The sequence below is a fragment of the Geotrypetes seraphini genome, chromosome 1 (genome assembly GCF_902459505.1).
Source record: "Geotrypetes seraphini chromosome 1, aGeoSer1.1, whole genome shotgun sequence".
NCBI lineage: Eukaryota > Metazoa > Chordata > Amphibia > Gymnophiona > Dermophiidae > Geotrypetes > Geotrypetes seraphini.
The window spans coordinates 118,603,848-118,621,703 of record NC_047084.1 but is presented as its reverse complement, the minus strand read 5'-3'; the positions used below and the strand labels follow the sequence as shown (position 1 = coordinate 118,621,703).

The window sequence follows — 17,856 nt, the reverse complement described above, 5'->3', positions numbered from 1 at the left end:
AGTGTATCAAGAAATAACATTTGAATTGAAAAAAAAAACCCACTTGTATTACTATTATCATCAACTGACATTCATGAAAGTTAACCTCCCCTCCCATCCCTATCACATCAAAAATATTCATTTATATTATATTATACAATATACATTCTATTAATATATCAAAAAAATCATCCCTCCCACCCATCCCTATCCCCTCATTTTAATTATCCCATGAAGGGAAAATGTTTACTACTCATTACAAAAGTCTGTTAATTGTCCCCAAACATCTCAAAATTTACCAAAATATCCTCGCTGTGTGGCTAACGTTCTTTCTATTTTATAAATATGACATACAGAACTCCACCAAAAACTGTAATTTAATCTACTCTGATTTTTCCAATTGAATGTAATATGTTGAATGGCAATTCCAGTAAGAATAAGTAGAAGCTTATTGTTTTTTGAAGAAATCTGACTTTTTGCTCTCATCGACATGCCAAATAAAATAGTATCATATGTCAAGGCTACCGAATTTTCTAACAACCTATTTATTTGACCCCAAATTGATTTCCAGAAAGCCAAAATACATGAACAATAGAATAATAAATGATCTAAAGTCCCAGCTTCGAGATGGCAATGCCAACATCTATTAGACTTAGAGCTATCTAATTTTTGTAAATGAACAGGGGTCCAGAAAGCTCTATGTAACAGAAAAAAACAAGTTTGTCTCATAGATTCAGATATTGTACATCTCATCCTCCAAGACCAAATTCGTGACCATTGAGATACAGTAATTTGATGCTTAATCTCAATGCTCCAAATGTCTCGAAGACCAGGTTTTGATTTTTTAATCATATATCCAGATATTAATTTATACCACTGTGTGGCCTGGTGCCCCAGAAAGTCCACCTGAAAGCATAAGAATTCCAAGCTATATTGATTAGTGAGATTTTTCCATTCAGGGAACCCTACCTGAATGGCCTGCTTCAGTTGCAACCATCTAAAACTTTGTGATTTACTAAGACCAAATTTATGTTGCAACTGTGAAAACTCAAGCAACTTACCATTCGACAAAACGTCTTCTAATATACGGCTTTGGCGGTATATAAGAAATAAAATAATACCAATACCCAGCCTAAAGTATCCTCCAGGCAATCAATAACAGAGGCATTTAAAGATCCACTTATTGACTCGACAAGACAGAAGTTACATTTTCCAGGAAACACATCTGATACGGCTCTACAAATAGCTTGGTTTTCAACAGCTTTTTAAAACTAAAGCAGTCATATATTGAAGCCATTTTCAATGTGGCATTGCTCCTGTCTCAGGTAGCCACTAGATGGCCAAGGTAGAAAGGTAAACCCAAAAGGTGGGGGATGGATCTTCTGTTTGTGTGGACGCAGGGAGAGGGGGGAGAGCCATGAGACATAATGCAAAAAGTTTCAGTTTCCAGTGAAAATGCAGATTTGGACCATTTCAGTGCTAAAGCTGAAATGTGTTTTTTTCTTATGTGTGTTCTTTCATTTTATATTTTTTCTGCTCTGAGCAATAGCTGTTGGGCCAGTGGGATCTAAATGCCACTAAAATAAATAAATGAAATATATTTCCATATACAGCACAGACCAAGGGAAAAGGAAGGGGGAAAGGAAGGAGGAGATGTCAGAGCATGGAGGGAGAGGGAGAGATGGAAGGAAAGGAGACGATGCCAGGGAATCAAGGAAGGGAATATGCCAGACCATGGGGTGGGAAAGAAAGAAAGGAGAAGAGAGAAAGGGGGGAGGGGGTGATGACAGAGAGAGAGAAATGGAGAGGTGGCAGAGCTGAAATCAATTATGTATAAAGGAGAGAAGGGGCACCGGATAGACATTTTATGGAAGGAGCATAGAAAGAGGGAAGAGGCCATATGGAACGGGGAGAGGGCGGACAGTGGATGGAAGGGGCAGTGAGAGAGGCAGACAGTGTATCGAAAGGGCTGATGCTGCATGGAAGAGAGAGAGAGGACAGATGCTGGCTAGAAACAAGAGAGTAAAGACAAGTATTAATAAAACTTTTATAAACATAAAATAAGGTAATCTTTTTATTGGACTAATTGCATTACATTTTTTACTAACTTTTAGAGACCAAAACCCCCTTTCTCATGTCAGGACAGTATAATGTAACAGCAGTATACTATATTGACTTGAAGAAGGAGGCTTTGGCCTCTGAAAGTTAATTGAAAAATGGATTAGTCCAATGAAATGGTATATTCTTATTTTCAATTGTTCATTTGTAAAGTGGTGATTGTTTGTCAGTTTCTTCAAATGTACATCTGCTATATTTATATTTTGCAGAGTATTAGGAGGCTATGTGTCATTGTTTCTGTGCTGTTTCACCATATGCAGTTTGGCTTCTTGGCGGTTCAATATTTCTATTTTTAGTTTGTGATTACTTATTCCATACTGGTTGAGGGTGTATCTGTGTGTATGAAAGACATGGTTTTCTGTTAGTGTTGACTAGCCTTCTTTGGCGAAATGCATCAGGCATGGTTCTTGGGAGCACCTTGAATTAACCTGATTTGAATCTCCTTATTTTCTGCCGATCTTCTTTTGTTTCATGTTGGATTCTTTGGAGGACTTCTTGCCTTGTTTTTTAATTACAAGTTAACATACATGGAGTGGAACTAGAGGAGTTACAGATTTGGTTGTTTATCCATACATAAGGGTTACAGTTGGTTGACGTAGAGTGAGGCAGTTGAGAGGCGTTGTAAGCTTGGTTAGTAATATAGGCTTATATTTCAGATAGTATTACTGCTTTATAATATATTTGAACACTTTTATATATGTATGGAAAGAGTTCTGAGTTAAAGTCTTGGGTAAGTAGATGGGAAGGGAATGAAGGGGGATTTGTGTAGAGATGTTTGGGGGTTGCATAGAAGAAAAACTGTGCACTAGTTTGCTAATCTTTGTTTTGAATGGAAAAAAAAAATACATTTGGAAATAAAGAAGTGAATAAGAAAATAGATACGTGGGTGGGGGTGGGGCAGGGCCAGGGGGGCCCGTATACATGTGTGCTTAGGGACCCTCGAAGAATTAATCCTGCCCTGTTTGTAAGTTGTTACAGGGCAGCAATGCTGATCCTGCCAAATATTCCAGTGCAGAAAGAGGGAATGACCTAGTAATTAGAATAATCTAATATAATAAAGAGCTAGCCGCGCATGCGCACTCCTATTTGCGTGTTCCGTGCGTGTATGTCTGTGGCCGAAGGAGTGCGCATGCGCGAGTCCCCAGCCTTGACCGCGGCTTGAGGCATATGCGCCAGTTAGCTGCATCGGGCGACAGGAGCGGCTCTGGCAGCGGATGGCGGGAGGAGGGCTCATGGTCCTGCCACCGCTGCCGCTCCTGTTCACAGCAGCCTACACGTCGCCGACTCCCCCCCTCCCGCAACAACCGCTACCACTCCTGTTCTTCCCCTCCCTCCAGTCACCGCTGCCATTCCTATTTAAAACGGCCTGCTGAGGTTCGCGGCCAGCTGTAGCGAACCTCGCAGGCCGCTCTCCACATGGTAGCACGTTCCCTCTGACGCGATCGCGTCAGAGGGAACATGCTACTGAGGTGAACAGCGGCCTGCGAGGTTCGTTACAGCCGGCCGCGAACCTCAGCAGGCCGTTTTAAATAGGAATGGCAGCGGTGACAGGAGGGAGGGGAAGAACGGGAGGGGAAGAGGAAAAAGAAGCGCCATGGAGCAGGCAGGAAAGGGGGCTGTTTTGGTGGGAGGGTTGTGCTGAGTGCAGATAGCAATCATGGGGGGGGGGGACAGAAAGGGGCCATGGAGCAGGTAGGCATTGCAGAACAGGGGGAGAGGGAAAGGAGGCTGCTTTGGGGGGAGGGGTCTGCTGGGGACAGACAGCAATCAGGTGGGGAAGGAACAGAAGGGGGCCACGGAGCAGGTAGGCATTGCAGAACAGGGGGAGAGGGAAAGGGGAGCTGCTTTGTCAAGCAGGGGGGTCAGGGAGACAGACAGAAAGAAAGACGGACAGACAGGGGACCAGGGAGAGACACAGACATAAAGAATGACAGACAGACAGCATCCAAGGAGAGAGAGACACAAATAAAAAAACCCCAGACATACAGACATCTATTCTGGGCGGCGGGAGGAAGGCAGTACGGAGTGCTGCTGGGAGGAGGGCTTCGAGCCACACAAGACTGTCCCCAAAGCCCCTGCGGAGAGTTGGCCCAACCTCTCCTTCCTCACCGACGCCGAAGAAGCTGCAGGCCCCGCTCCCTGTCGCGCTCTGAGCACTCACGATTGGCTGAAGGGTGTCATGCCAGTGCTGCAGGTACAGGGGGATGCTTTTGTTGCAGAGGTGTGCTGGGGGGTAAACAGCTTTGCTCAGGGGGGGAGGGGGAATGACACAAGGACACAGACACAAAGAATGACACACAGGGGGCCAGTGAGACAGACAGAAAGGAAGACATTCAGGCAGCATCCAAGGAGAGACAGCCAGCATCTAAGGAGAGACAGCCAGTGTCCAAGGAGAGAAAAACAAATAAACATAGACAGACAGACAGTGGCCAAGGGGAGAGAGAGAAAGAAAGAAAGACAGACACACACATCTATTCTAGCACCCGTTAATGTAACGGGCTTAAAGACTAGTATATTATAATACCACAACAAGAGCTTGTTTGGAAAGGTACAATGCCTGCATAGCCTCTTTCAGTCCTTTTTGGAGGAGGTTAAACTACAAATGTATGATGTAGCTTTGGTTGGATCAGCAGTTTCCATTTTAATCTTTTTGATTCCTGGGCCTGATAACCAAAGCTGAATTCTTGTCATGTACTATCTGTACTGAACATCTGCCATATTCTGCTTACTCAAGAGATGTCATATCATGGAAGGGCTTTGAGCAGGGGTGCCCACACTTTTTGGGCTTGCGAGCTACTTTTAAAATGACCAAGTCAAAATGATCTACCAACAATAAAATTAAAAAAAAAATCACAAAGCACATTGTACGCTGAGAAAATGTTAATTGTCATTCCTATTTTGGGGTTTTTTCAAAGAGGTCAAGGCAGATGTCTCTATGCACTGTCACCTCAGTAACAACCATACAAAAATAGACAAATATACCCCCTCCCTTTTTACTAAACCATGATAGCAGTTTTTAGCACAGGGAGCTGCGCTGAATGCCCAGCGCTGCTCTTGACGCTCATAGGCTCCCTGCGCTAAAAACCGCTATTGTGGTTTAGTAAAAGGGGGGCCATAGTGTAAAATATAGACAGCAGATATAAATTCAGACACATTTTGATCACTAAATTGAAAATAAAATCATTTTTCCTACTTTTGTTGTCTGGTGATTTCATGAGTCTCTGGTTGCACTTTCTTCTTCTGACTGTGCATCCAATCTTTCTTCCCTTCTTTCAGCCTGTATGCTTCCTCTCCTCCAGACCTCATTCCCTCCCCCAACTTTTTCTTCCTCTCTCCCTGCCCTTTCTTTCTCCCTGCCTCCCTTTCTTTTTTTCTGTTTCCCTTCTTTCCTTCTGTCTCCCTGCCTGCCCCCTTTCTTTCTTTCTCCCTGCCCTCCACCAAGTCACTGCTGCCACCATCGGGGAACAGGCCCCCAAGCCGCCACCGCTGCCAATGGGGAACAGGCCCCAAAGCTGCCGCCGCCCCAAGCTCTCCCTTCTTCCCTGCGTCGGGCCGACCAGCATTCTTCTCCCCGACATCAATTCTGCCGTCGGAGAGGAAGTTCCGGCCCATCCAGGCAGCGATTGGCTGGCCCGAATTTCCTCTCCCACGGCAGAATTGACGTCGGGGAGAGGAATGCTGATTGGCTCGGTAGATCGCCAAGGCAAAGTGAGTCTATCACGGAGCCCGGGATGGGCTCTGCGATCGACTCACTTTGCCTTGGCGATCTAACGGTCAATCGCGATCGACCTATTGGGCACCCATGGCTTTGAGTATGTTAAATTTGCAGAAGGAGTTTGCACTCTTCTTAGTGCTGCTTCAAAATGATGGATTTCTTCCTTTTTTTGTGGTTGTATAACTTGAGCAATCTTTCTTCTGGAGAAGAATTATGAAGATATGAAAGGAATGAATCCCTGTCCCCAAATACTTCCAAATTAACCTCTTGATTAGAGAACGATATGAGGACAAATTTGTCCCCATCCCCGCAAGATCTATCTCTGTCCCAGTCCTGTCCCATCCCTGCAAGCCCATCCTCATCTGCACAAACCTCGAACACTTATGATTTTAAAGTATTCGAGGCTTGTGCAGTTGAGGACAGAGTTTGCAGCGATTGGACAGGGACAGAACTTTCAGGGACGGGACGGAAATGGAGAAAGGTCCCACGGGGATAGAAACAAATTTGTTCTCATATCGTTCTCTAATCAAGAGGTTAATTTGGAAGTATTTGGGGACAGGGATTCATCCCTTTCATATCTTCATAATTCTTCTCCAGAAGAAAGATTGCTCAAGTTATACAACCACAAAAAAAGGAAGAAATCCCTCATTTTGAAGCAGCACTAAGAAGAATGCAAACTCCCTTTCTGCAAATTTAACATACTCAAAGCCCTTCCATGATATGACATCTCTTGAGTAAGCAGAATATGGCTGATGTTCAGTACAGAGAAGTGACCTGGTGGTTAGAACAGTGGCTGACAACCAGGGTTCAAATCCTGCTTCTATCATTCACTCTCCTTCTGACCTAGAGTTTCAAGTTTATTACGGTTTAATATACCGCTTTAATGCCAAAGCCATTTGCAATATAAAACAATTTTTTAAACAAACAAAAATAATTAAAAACAAGGGAAAGGACACATAACATGATCTGGCGATTCCATCAAGAAAAGAGCTGAGCCTGCAGGCTGTGAGAGTGGGGCATTTTCATGTTGTGGTCCAGAAGAGTGGAATAGACTCCTGTCTTACATTAAACAACAACAAAAAAATTGGATGCCTTTAAGAAACTGTTGAAAAGACATCCATTTTGTTGTATGAAATACACAGTATGAAATGTTAGTGAAAACCTGAGTTGCGTTAGGTGCTTGAGACTGATTCTTGGTATAGGAAAAGTGACTGTATTGCTATTATTGTCCGGCTGGTATTTTATTTTGATTTTATGCTAAATATGATGTATATTGTTGGAGAGGGGGAGGTTTTGTAAGATGGATGAAATGTCTGTGAAGTACTATTATGTGTGAGCTGTTGTACTTCGCCTTGAAAAAGGCGGATTATAAATAAAGAAACCATATACTGTATATGTGAAATTGTGTTGTCACGACATTGCACCAGAGGAGGGTTTACAATTTATAACTCAAGTCGGTATCTCGCACTGCCTCAGATGCTCTCTTAGCTTGTAAACCCTTTGGGCAGAGACTCATTTTGCTAAATTCTATCACCACTGTGCAGTAATTCAGACCTTCTATAATGCTATAAAAATGATGCTGGATCTGTACCTTAAGCCACTACAAGGAATTTATATTCTGCAAAGGGAAAACCCATCCCTGATAAAACAATACACATTATTAATAATAAAACTCGTACTTTCAAATATTTCAACAATTTTTTTAAATCTAAGGAAAGATTCCAATTGAAAACCCAAAGGTCAGGAGATCCAAAGTTTAACCGCCTGGTACAAAAAAAGAAGCAGTAGGATATTGTGTGTATTGTACATTTTTTGCTGAGGGAAAATGAAGCAATACATAAGAACATAAGAATTGCCGCTGCTGGGTCATACCAGTGGTCCGGTCCATCGTGCCCAGCAGTCCACTCACGAGGCGGCCTATAGGTCAAAGCCCGGTGCCTTAACTGAGTCTAGCCTTACCTGCGTATGTTCTGGTTCAGCAGGAACTTGTCTAACTTTGTCTTGAATCCTTCGGAAGAGCGTTCCAGTTTTCTATCACGCTCTGGGTGAAGAAGAACTTCCTTACGTTCGTACGGAATCTATCTCCTTTTAACTTTAGAGAGTGCCCTCTCGTTCTCTCTACCTTGGAGAGAGTGAACAACCTGTCTATCTACTAAGTCTATTCCCTTCATTATCTTGAATGTTTTGATCATGTCCCCTCTGTCTCCTCTTTTTAAGGGAGAAGAGGCCCAATTTCTCTAATCTCTAACTGTACGGCAACTCCAGTTCCTTAACCATTTTAGTCGCTCTTCTCTGGACCCTTTCGAGTAGTACTGTGTCCTTCTTAATGTACAGCGACCAGTGCTGGACGCAGCTCCAAGTACTATACCGGACATCCTGTATTTGTGTATAAGATTTTTGTTACCCACATGCATCACCTTACACTTATCCACGTTAAACCTCATTTGCCATGTCAAGGCCCATTTCTCGAGTGTGTTTATGTCCCATTGCAGGTCTTCACAATCCTCCTGCATCTTCACTACTCTGAATAACTTCGTATCATCTATAAATTTAATCACCTCACTCGTCGTACCAATTTCCAGGTTGTTTATAAATATGTTGAAGAGCATGGGTCCAAGCACCGAACCCTGCGGCACTCCACTCATGATGCAATTTCTGGCTTGAGAAGAAGCAGGAAGAAAAACCAGATGAGGTAAATAGCTTGGGGCTAAACTGTGGGCTGTCCTAAAACATATAGCGTAAATTTCAGGAAAGCAATGAGCATCAATAGGCAGCCTGTGGAGTTGAATTAAAGCTACTGCTAGAAATCATTTTATAGCGCCACCAGGACTATTCAGTGCTGTACACACTAGTGGGCTAAAAAGCTTAGGTTTTTTTTGTGTGCCTGGAGCAATGGAGAGTTGAGCAGCTTGCCCAAGGTCACAAGAAGATGCAATGAGAATTGAACTGAGGTTGTGTGTGTGTTAGTTGCCATTGACTCGTGTTCAAGTCCTAGTGACTTGATGAATTACAGATCTAAAAAGAAATTGGTTTTGTGCTAGTCCAGAAAGGTCCTCAAGCGTCATCTCCTTGGTTGTTTTCAAGGTGTCCAGCCATCTGATTTCAAGTCGCCCTCTTCACCAGATTCCTTCGATCTTCCCAAATGTGATGTCCGTCTCCAGTGATCTCTCTCCTCTGATGATTGTGACGTCATCATTTGGGCTTCAAGTGACATAGCTGGATTGATCTCTCCCAGAATCGATTCCTCAGTTCTTCTGGCGGTCCACAGCCTCCTATGAGGAACTGTATCAAAGGCTTTGCTGAAATCCAAGTAAATTACATCTAGCATATGTCCTCGATCCAGCTCTCTGGTTACCCAATCAAAAAATTCAATCAGGTTCGTTTGGCACGATTTACCTTTTGTAAAGCCATGTTGCCTCGGATCCTGTAACCCATTAGATTCAAGGAAATACACTATCCTTTCTTTCAGCAACACTTCCATTATTTTTCCAACAACTGAAGTGAGGCTCACCGGCCTGTAGTTTCCCGCTTCATCCCTGTGACCACTTTTATGAATAGGGACCACATCCGCTCTCCTCCAATCCCCAGATATCACTCCCGTCTCCAGAGATTTGTTGAACAAGTCTTTAATAGGACTCGCCAGAACCTCTCTGAGCTCCCTTAGTATCCTGGGATGGATCCCGTCTGGTCCCATCGCTTTGTCCACCTTCAGTTTTTCAAGTTGCTCAAAAACACCCTCCTCCGTGAACGGCGCAGAATCTACTCCATTTTCTCGTGTAACTTTGCCAGACAATCTCGGTCCTTCTCCAGGATTTTCTTCTGTGAACACAGAACAGAAGTATTTGTTTAGCACATTTGCTTTCTCCTCATCACTCTCCACATATTTGTTCCCAGCATCTTTTAGCCTAGCAATTCCATTTTTTATCTTCCTCCTTTCACTAATATATCTGAAAAAAATTTTATCTCCCTTTTTTACATTTTTAGCCATTTGTTCTTCCGCCTGTGCCTTCGCCAAACGTATCTCTCTCTTGGCTTCTTTCAGTTTCACCCTGTAGTCCTTTCTGCTCTCCTCTTCTTGGGTTTTTTTTATATTTCATGAAAGCCAACTCTTTCGCCTTTATTTTCTCAGCCACTAGGTTGGAGAACCATATCGGCTTCCTTTTTCTCTTGTTTTTATTGATTTTCTTCACATAAAGGTCCGTAGCCATTTTTATCGCTCCTTTCAGCTTAGACCACTGTCTTTCCACTTTTCTTATGTCCTCCCATCCTAACAGCTCTTTCTTCAGGTACTTTCCCATTGCATTAAAGTCCGTACGTTTGAAATCTAGGACTTTAAGTATCGTGCGGCCGCTCTCCACTTTAGCCGTTATATCAAACCAAACCGTTTGATGATCGCTACTACCCAGGTGAGCACCCACTCGAACATTAGAGATACTCTCTCCATTTGTGAGGACCAGATCCAATATCGCTTTTTCCCTTGGGGGTTCCATCACCATTTGTCTGAGCAGAGCCTCTTGAAAGGCATCCACAATCTCCCTACTTCTTTCCGATTCCGCAGACGGAACATTCCAGTCCGCATCCGGCAGGTTGAAATCTCCCAACAGCAGAACCTCCTCTTTCCTTCCAAACTTTTGGATATCCACAATCAGATCCTTATCAATTTGCTGCGATTGAGTCGGAGGTCTGTAGACTACACCCACGTAGATAGAAGTTCCATCTTCTCTTTTCAGAGCAATCCATATCGCTTCTTCCTCTCCCCAGGTTCCTTGCATTTCGGTCGCTTGGATATTGATCTTTACATTGAGAGCTACTCCTCCACCTTTATGACCATCTCTGTCCTTCCTAAAAAGATTACCGTATTTGCCGGCGTATAAGACGACTGGGCGTATAAGACGACCCCCCAACTTTTAGTTAAAAAATAGAGTTTTGTGTTATACTCGCCGTATAAGACTACCCCTTCTTCCGCACACCTTCTCTACCGCCCCGGGTGCAGCACAGCCGGCCAGGTTCCCTTACTTTTGTGGCATTTCCCCGACCGACCGACAACAGCCCCGGTCCGACAAACCTCCCTGCCCTTAACCGCGAATCTAAATTACCTTCTTACAGCTGCTGTAAGAAGGTATTTAGATTCGCGGCTACAGGGCAGGGAGGATTGTCGGACCCGGGCTGTTATCGGTTGGTCGGGGAAGTGCCACAAAAGTAAGGGAACCTGGCCGGCTGTGCTGCAACCGGGGCGGGGCGGCCGCCCCTCTCTCTTGGTAGCCACTCGAACCGCGAGGCTACTCTCCTTCTCCTTACCTGCCATGCCTGCAGCACAGAGCCGAACGGAAGTCTTCCCGACGTCAGCGCTGACGTCGGAGGGAGGGAGAGCTTTGTTTTAGCCCTCCCTCCCCTCCGACGTCAGCGCTGACGTCGGGAAGACTTCCGTTCGGCTCTGTGCTGCAAGCAGAGAAGGTAGGGAGAAGAAGAGCCGCGTACATCCAGAAGACTGAGCATCCAGCCCCGCAGGAGCCCCGCGACCCTCGGAGGCATCCCCATGGGATCCCCGCGACCCTAGGGGGCGTCCCCATGGGATCCCCGCGACCCTAGGGGCATCCCCGTGTAGCTCTGTAATGTAAAGTAAGGACATGTAAAACAGTACCCGGCGTATAAGACGACCCCCGACTTTGGGGAGGATTTTAAGGTACTGAAAAGTCGTCTTATACGCCGGCAAATACGGTATATCCCGGTATGTTTGCATCCCATCCATGTGATTCACTGAACCATGTCTCTGTGATAGCAACAATATCTAGATCTGCCTCTAATATCAGGGCTTGCAGATCATGAACTTTGTTGCTTAGACTGCGAGCATTTGTGGTCATCGCTTTCCAGCTATTTTTCAGCGATAATCTCCTTTTTCGTATGGATTTTTGTGTCGTTTCACTTTCCGTTGCAATACTAAGAAATGAGTTGCTGATATTGCTTATGTTGCAGCCTTTACTACTATCACATCTTTTCTTTTGCCGGGGGTGGTCTCTATAATTGTCCTTCGTACATACACCACCCCAGTTTGTACTCCATTCCTCTTCCATGTCCCAGTCATTCAAGCAGGGCTGGTGTGTATACAAATGCTCCCTCTCAGTTCCTGGCTCCACCCTCCTCCTCAGCCATCTTCCTGGCCTCAGCCCTCCCCGTTGCTTACATCCAGTGGCATAGGAAGGGTAAGCGGTGCCCAGGGCGGTGGCACCCCTCCCCAATCCTCTTCCCCACCCCCTTCCCTCGTACCTTTTTAACTTCTCTGGCATGCACAGCATGCCCACGTCAGTGTTGGCTCATCCTTTAACGTCACTTCCTAGACGCGGGGCCAGCAAATGATGTCAGAGAGAATGCTGATGCAGACGCAGACAGCAACCTCGCTCCAGGGAAGTAAAAAAAGGTATGGGGGAAGGCAAGGGTGCACAGCAAGGAGAGGAGTGGGGGCGAAGAGGAAGAGGGGGGCCTGCACCGGGGATGAACCGCTCCCCCACCAACCCTTACTACGCCACTGCTCACAGCTGTCTCATTCTTAAAGGGGCCTTCCCTTTCTTGCTTGGGCTCTGGTCTGGTGCCTCTTAAATAATAATAATAATTTATTTTCTTATATACTGCCCAACCAGATTCCGGGCGGTTCACAGCAAGAGAATTGAGACATATCAGCAAAGACACAAAATACAGTAGAATTCAATGGAATACAATATGATGCAGTACAATGTAATATAATGTGAAATCATCACATAAATTTACCAAACAAATAGGTTTTTATCGATTTTCTGAACTCAAGGTAAGATTGGGATTGGGCAATTAGAGGAGACAGCCAAGAGTTCATTTTCCCCGCTTGAAAAGCCAGAGTTTTGTCTAAAAAACTTTTAAAACGATGGGCTTTCAGAGCGGGGTAGTTGTGATGTCAGTAATTTCCTTACAGTAAAAGTGGTAAGAACAGCAAAGCGTGAAATTCTGCTCACTATTGTACTATTTGGAAGGAAATTAATTACAAATAAATAAGGGTGTCCATGTAGACGAGTAAGAATCCTATTAAGTGAAAAAATATCTGCAAAACATTCAGGGGTGGTGCCAGTGGAAAACTCAATGGTTTTCCTCCAGAGATCGGGAATAAACTGCAGCTGAAGATAGGTTTCTCAGCCTAGATCAGACATAGATAACTCCGGTCCTCGAGGGCCGGAATCCAATCGGGTTTTCAGGATTTCTCCCAAGAATATGCATGAGATCTATTTTCATGCACTGCTTTCAATGTATATTCATTGGGGAAATCCTGAAAACCCGATTGGATTCTGGCCTTGGAGGATCGAAGTTGCCCACCCCTGGTCTAGATCAAAGAGAAGTCTGATAGCTATCAAACAAATTAATCTTATCGGGTTAAAAGAAGCAAGCTGGCATTTGCGTAAAGAAAACTGTAGAAACAGCTTCTTGTCTGATTTCCTGATAAAGTATTTCCTGAAGGCGTCATCACAAATGGATATGTTGCTTTTTGACAATCTATCTACTGTCAGAATTAGCTGGCAGGGCGACTGGCTTAAGGTCACAAGAGAATGAAGACCGTCTCTTTGCTTCTTGTACTAACTTCTCTTAGTCTGAGGGTAATGGAGTGTTATGGAGAATCTTCTGGTAAGTGATCACGTTCCAAAAAATTTGCAGCTAATTGGCAAGGAGTATGTGGCGCAGTGGTTAGAGCTCCAGCCTCAGCACCCTGAGGTTGTGGGTTCAATCCCACGCTGCTCCTTCTGACCCTGGGCAAGTCACTTAATCCCTCGATTGCCTCAGGTACATTAAATAGATTGTGAGCCTGTTGGAACAGACAGGGAAAAATGCATAAGTACCTGAATAAATTCATGTAAACCGTTCTGAGCTCCCCTGGTATAGAAAAGTGAATGAATGAAGGTCTGTTATATTCTGTGCCTTTTCTCCATGTTATTGTGATGGAATATCTTCAATATAGAGATCATCCAGCTTTGCTCAAGGTAATTTTCAAACTGTCCATGGAAATTACGTTAAACGTTGACCTCTAACATCTTTATCGGGAGGAAAGCATATACAGTAACTGTATAAGACGTTGGAGGCTGCCCAGTTTTTCACATTGTTCTGGCCACCTGATGCATCATCTGTCCTGGCTTTCCCCTTTCGGTCTTCTAGTATTCCTTGTGCTTGGATGTGAAACTGCTGCAATTACCCAGAGAACTTTAACCAGGTCTAGTTAACAGCATAGGCAAACCTATTAATGTTTGGGTCCTTGACCCACCCCAGAATAATCTGGGTAAATGTGCTATTGAAAATTGACCAGCAACTACTTTTGAATCCACATGTGTCTTCTGATATTTTACCATCAAATTGGACCCCCGAAACACATGTGGATTACCATTAGTAAATTTGTTATTGTGGAAATTTACCTCCCCAGTTTGCTTTTGGTTTTGTTCTTTGTCTCTTGGACTTTTTTCTACTGTGGCGAAAACAACTCTTCCTTTTCTTTTCTTGAGAATTGCTGGTAAAAAGTACTTTCTGTTGTTGCTGACAGGACCCACTGTTTTGCTTTGATTGCAGCTGCTCTTCGTTGTCCCCAGAAGCTAAAGCCCTAGGCAACTGCCTAGTCTTGCCCAATGGCGATCTAACTGGATAAATCTTGCTACCAAACATAAATTAAAGTTATACAGATCTCTGGACTGGTTTTGGCAACTTCCCCATTAAGTTTAACTACTGAGTGCTGTCCATGCCAACCCAACCCTGTGCTAGACATGTTTCTGGTTCTGCCATAAAATAATTCTATAATATTGTCTGACAAACATATTTTTTGACAAAAATTATAAGAGGGGAGCATAAAAAAAGAAAGATTTGTTGGATCATTCCTGAATTTACCCAGATATATGTGATATATTTGAATCTTCTTTTCGTTTCCCTTTGTCTCAGGTGAAATTCCATTCTGTTCTTATCACTTCTGCAGGTTTGTTTGCTTAAAAACAGCCAGTAGCCCATTCTCACAGTGGCCAATCCAGGTCACTAGTACCAGGAAAACTAAAGAAAAAAGATAATAGTAATTATCAATAAAGTAAGAATTTTAGAAAGTGCTATAACTTCTCATTAAACCACCAAGAACAGGAAGAGGAGTGGCTACTTTATAAAGGAGAAATGAAGTAGAAAGGCGTATAACACAACTAACCATACCTTCTCGTTAACATACGAAGCAAAAAAGATTACGAACTTATTACCCGCAAAACCATACCATACATTTACATGGATAGGCTAACAGAAAGATCCTCTCAGTCTCCTGTTCTCTCCTCTCACTGCTAGGAATTCATTACTTCTGTCTTGTAATGGTTTTGTAACATCAAGATAAATCCATACTTTATGACCACAAAAAAGGTTTTTGAGAATTGTGAAAATATAGTCTCATTATGGTATTAAAATCTTGCTCAGAAACCCTTGTTAGTGTCTTTTGGTTTCTGAGCAAGATTTTAATACCATAATCTAATCTAATCTAATCTAAACCTTAAATTACAGACAAGTCTTGCAAGGGCTTGATCCAGGCGATGATTTTGATCAATAATCTGGTCATGAGTCATGATCTACCCCACCAATTGCTGGTTTAATAGGTAAATAATATATTTTATTAATAAGAACATAAGAATAGCCTTACTGGGTCAGACCAACGGTCCATCAAGTCCAGTAGCCCGTTCTTACGGTGGCTAATTCAGGTCCCTTGTATCTGGCCAAAACCCAAGAATAGCAACATTCCATTTAGAATCCCATAGAGTAGCAATATTCCATTCTGAATCCTAAAGCATGGCAAGATTCCGGAACCCCAAAGAGTAGCAACATTCCATGCTACTGATCCAGGGCAAGCAGTGGCTTCCCCCATGTCTGTCTCAATATCAGCCTATGGACTTTTCCTCCAGGAGCTTCTCCAAACCTTTCTTCAAACCAGGTACGCTATCTGCTTTTTCCACATCCTCTGGTAACGCGTTGTAGAGTTTAACTATTCTCTGAGTGCAAAAAATATTGGTTTTAAAAGTACAGTGGAACCTTGATTTGCGAGCATAATTCGTTCCAGAAGCATGCTCATAAACCAAAGTGCTCATATATCAAAGCAAGTTTCCCCAAACAAAGTAAAGGAAACTCGCTTGATTTGTTCCACATCTCCAAAAGACCCCCTCCCCGAGGCCACTGGCATGCTTCCGCCCCACCCCCGTGAACTAGTATTCACCCCACCCAAACCTTTACCGACATGGGGAACCGGCACGCAGCACCAACCAACAGGAAGTGCCGGTGCCCAAAAAGCATGCTCAATCCAATCCTTAGTCTTATATACCGGGTCATTCCCTAAAGGGAATTTGTCAGCAGATAAGAGTAAAGGTAGATTATAGGGATGGGATTAGAGGTAAGTTACAAAATTAATCAGGGACCACTGTTCAGACAAGATGGACCTCTGGTCTGACTCAGCGGGGGCAACTTCTTATGTTCTTATATAGTAACATAGTAGATAACGGCAGATAAAGACCCAAATGGTCCATCCAGTCTGCCCAACCTGATTCAATTTAAATTTTTTAATTTTTTTCTTAGCTATTTCTGGCCAAGAATCCAAAGCTCTACCCGGTACTGTGCTTGGGTTCCAACTGCCGAAATCTCTGTTAAGATTTACTCCAGCCCATCTACACCCTCCCAGCCATTGAAGCCCTCCCCAGCCCATCCTCCACCAAACGGCCATATATACATACGTCTTCAAAGTTTTTCTAAAACATTATCAAAGAGGAAAGAAGTCTAATTTCTGAAGGGAGCTCATTCCAGATTTTCACCAAGGTAAATGCCATAGAGCGTGAAAACCTACCTAAAGTTTGAATCCCTCTAATAGAAGGGAATACTAATTTGAATTTATGTATACCTGTAGTCGAAAGAGGTTGATGAGAGTTGAAAGAAAGGGTAAGTCATGGGGATAAAATCCCATATAGACTTTTAAATACAACATTAGCGCACTTGAACTGAACCCTCCAATATACCAGGAGGCAATGCAATGCCCTCAGTAATGGAGTAACATGATCGTATTTATTCTTACCAAAAATCAATTTGGCAGCTATGTTCTGGATAAGCTGTAATCTCTTTAAATTACACTTACTTAAACTGATGTAAAGATAATTTTCATAGTCCAAATGAGCTAATATAATAGCCTGGACTAATACAGCAAAGTGATGATGAAAAAAACGATGACCCCCTCCTTAACATCGGTAAACTAAAGAAGCATTTTTTAGATACAGAGTGTAATCCAAAAGAAACCCAAGGATTCTGGAGGAAAATTCAATCTTCAAAATATCACCAGAATTTAATCATACTGATGCTCAAGGCCCAGCAGAAGCAGCGGCAGGCTCTTTGGGCTCCAGCACGTCCTGTGGGTTGGTGCTGCGTGCCGGTGCCCCATTGCGGTAAGGGTTAGGGCGAGGGGCCATGCCAGTTCTTGGGGGTGGGGGCTCGCAAATCGAGTCAACGCTTGGTTTGTGAGGCAAGATTTGCTCAAGTGCTTTGCTTGTCTTGCAAAACACTTGCAAACTGCGTTACTTGCAAACCGAGGTTTGGCTATATTTCCCTGCAGCTTCATCGAGTGTCCCCTAGTCTTTGTATTTTTTGACGGAGTGAAAAATCGATCCACTTGTACCTGTCCTACTCCACTTAGGAATTTGTAGACTCAGAGGTCTCAAAAGTGTGTAAAGGGATAGCTTATTCTGGCCTATTTTGTCTGAGGGACCTGAAAATCAAACATAGTTTTAAATTTAGCTCTGTAAGGTACTGGTAGCCAGTGTAGATTTTGCAGGAAGGGTGCAATGTGGTCACGCCGCTTGCAGCCTTGTAACTTTTGATAAACATTTATATAGAGGAGGGGGTGTCAAATATACTAGCTATGCTACTGCACGTGCGGGAAGCTGTGGGCGGGGCGGGATTATGTGTCCTCATTTTTTGTCTGTATTTCTCCTCTGGGGCTAAACTTTCAAATGCAACCGTATTTGCAACTAATTTGTGGGAAAGGATCAAGT

The 17,856-nt window shown here is 43.6% G+C and overlaps 1 protein-coding gene across 3 annotated transcripts in view; it reads left to right on the top strand.

Annotated features, from left to right (window-relative positions):
* The window catches only part of LOC117356858 (killer cell lectin-like receptor subfamily B member 1), a 128,933-nt gene that overhangs the window by 92,745 nt on the left and 18,332 nt on the right, over window positions 1-17,856 (top strand). For 2 of the 3 annotated variants that reach the window (XM_033936673.1, XM_033936658.1), the window contains one exon: window positions 8,897-9,081. The exons of the other annotated variant lie outside the window; for it this stretch is intronic. In XM_033936673.1, the coding sequence (XP_033792564.1) occupies window positions 8,897-8,912 (16 nt within the window). In that variant the 3' untranslated portion in view covers window positions 8,913-9,081. Of the gene's footprint in view, window positions 1-8,896; window positions 9,082-17,856 lie in introns of those variants that run through there. 3 annotated transcript variants of the gene reach the window in all.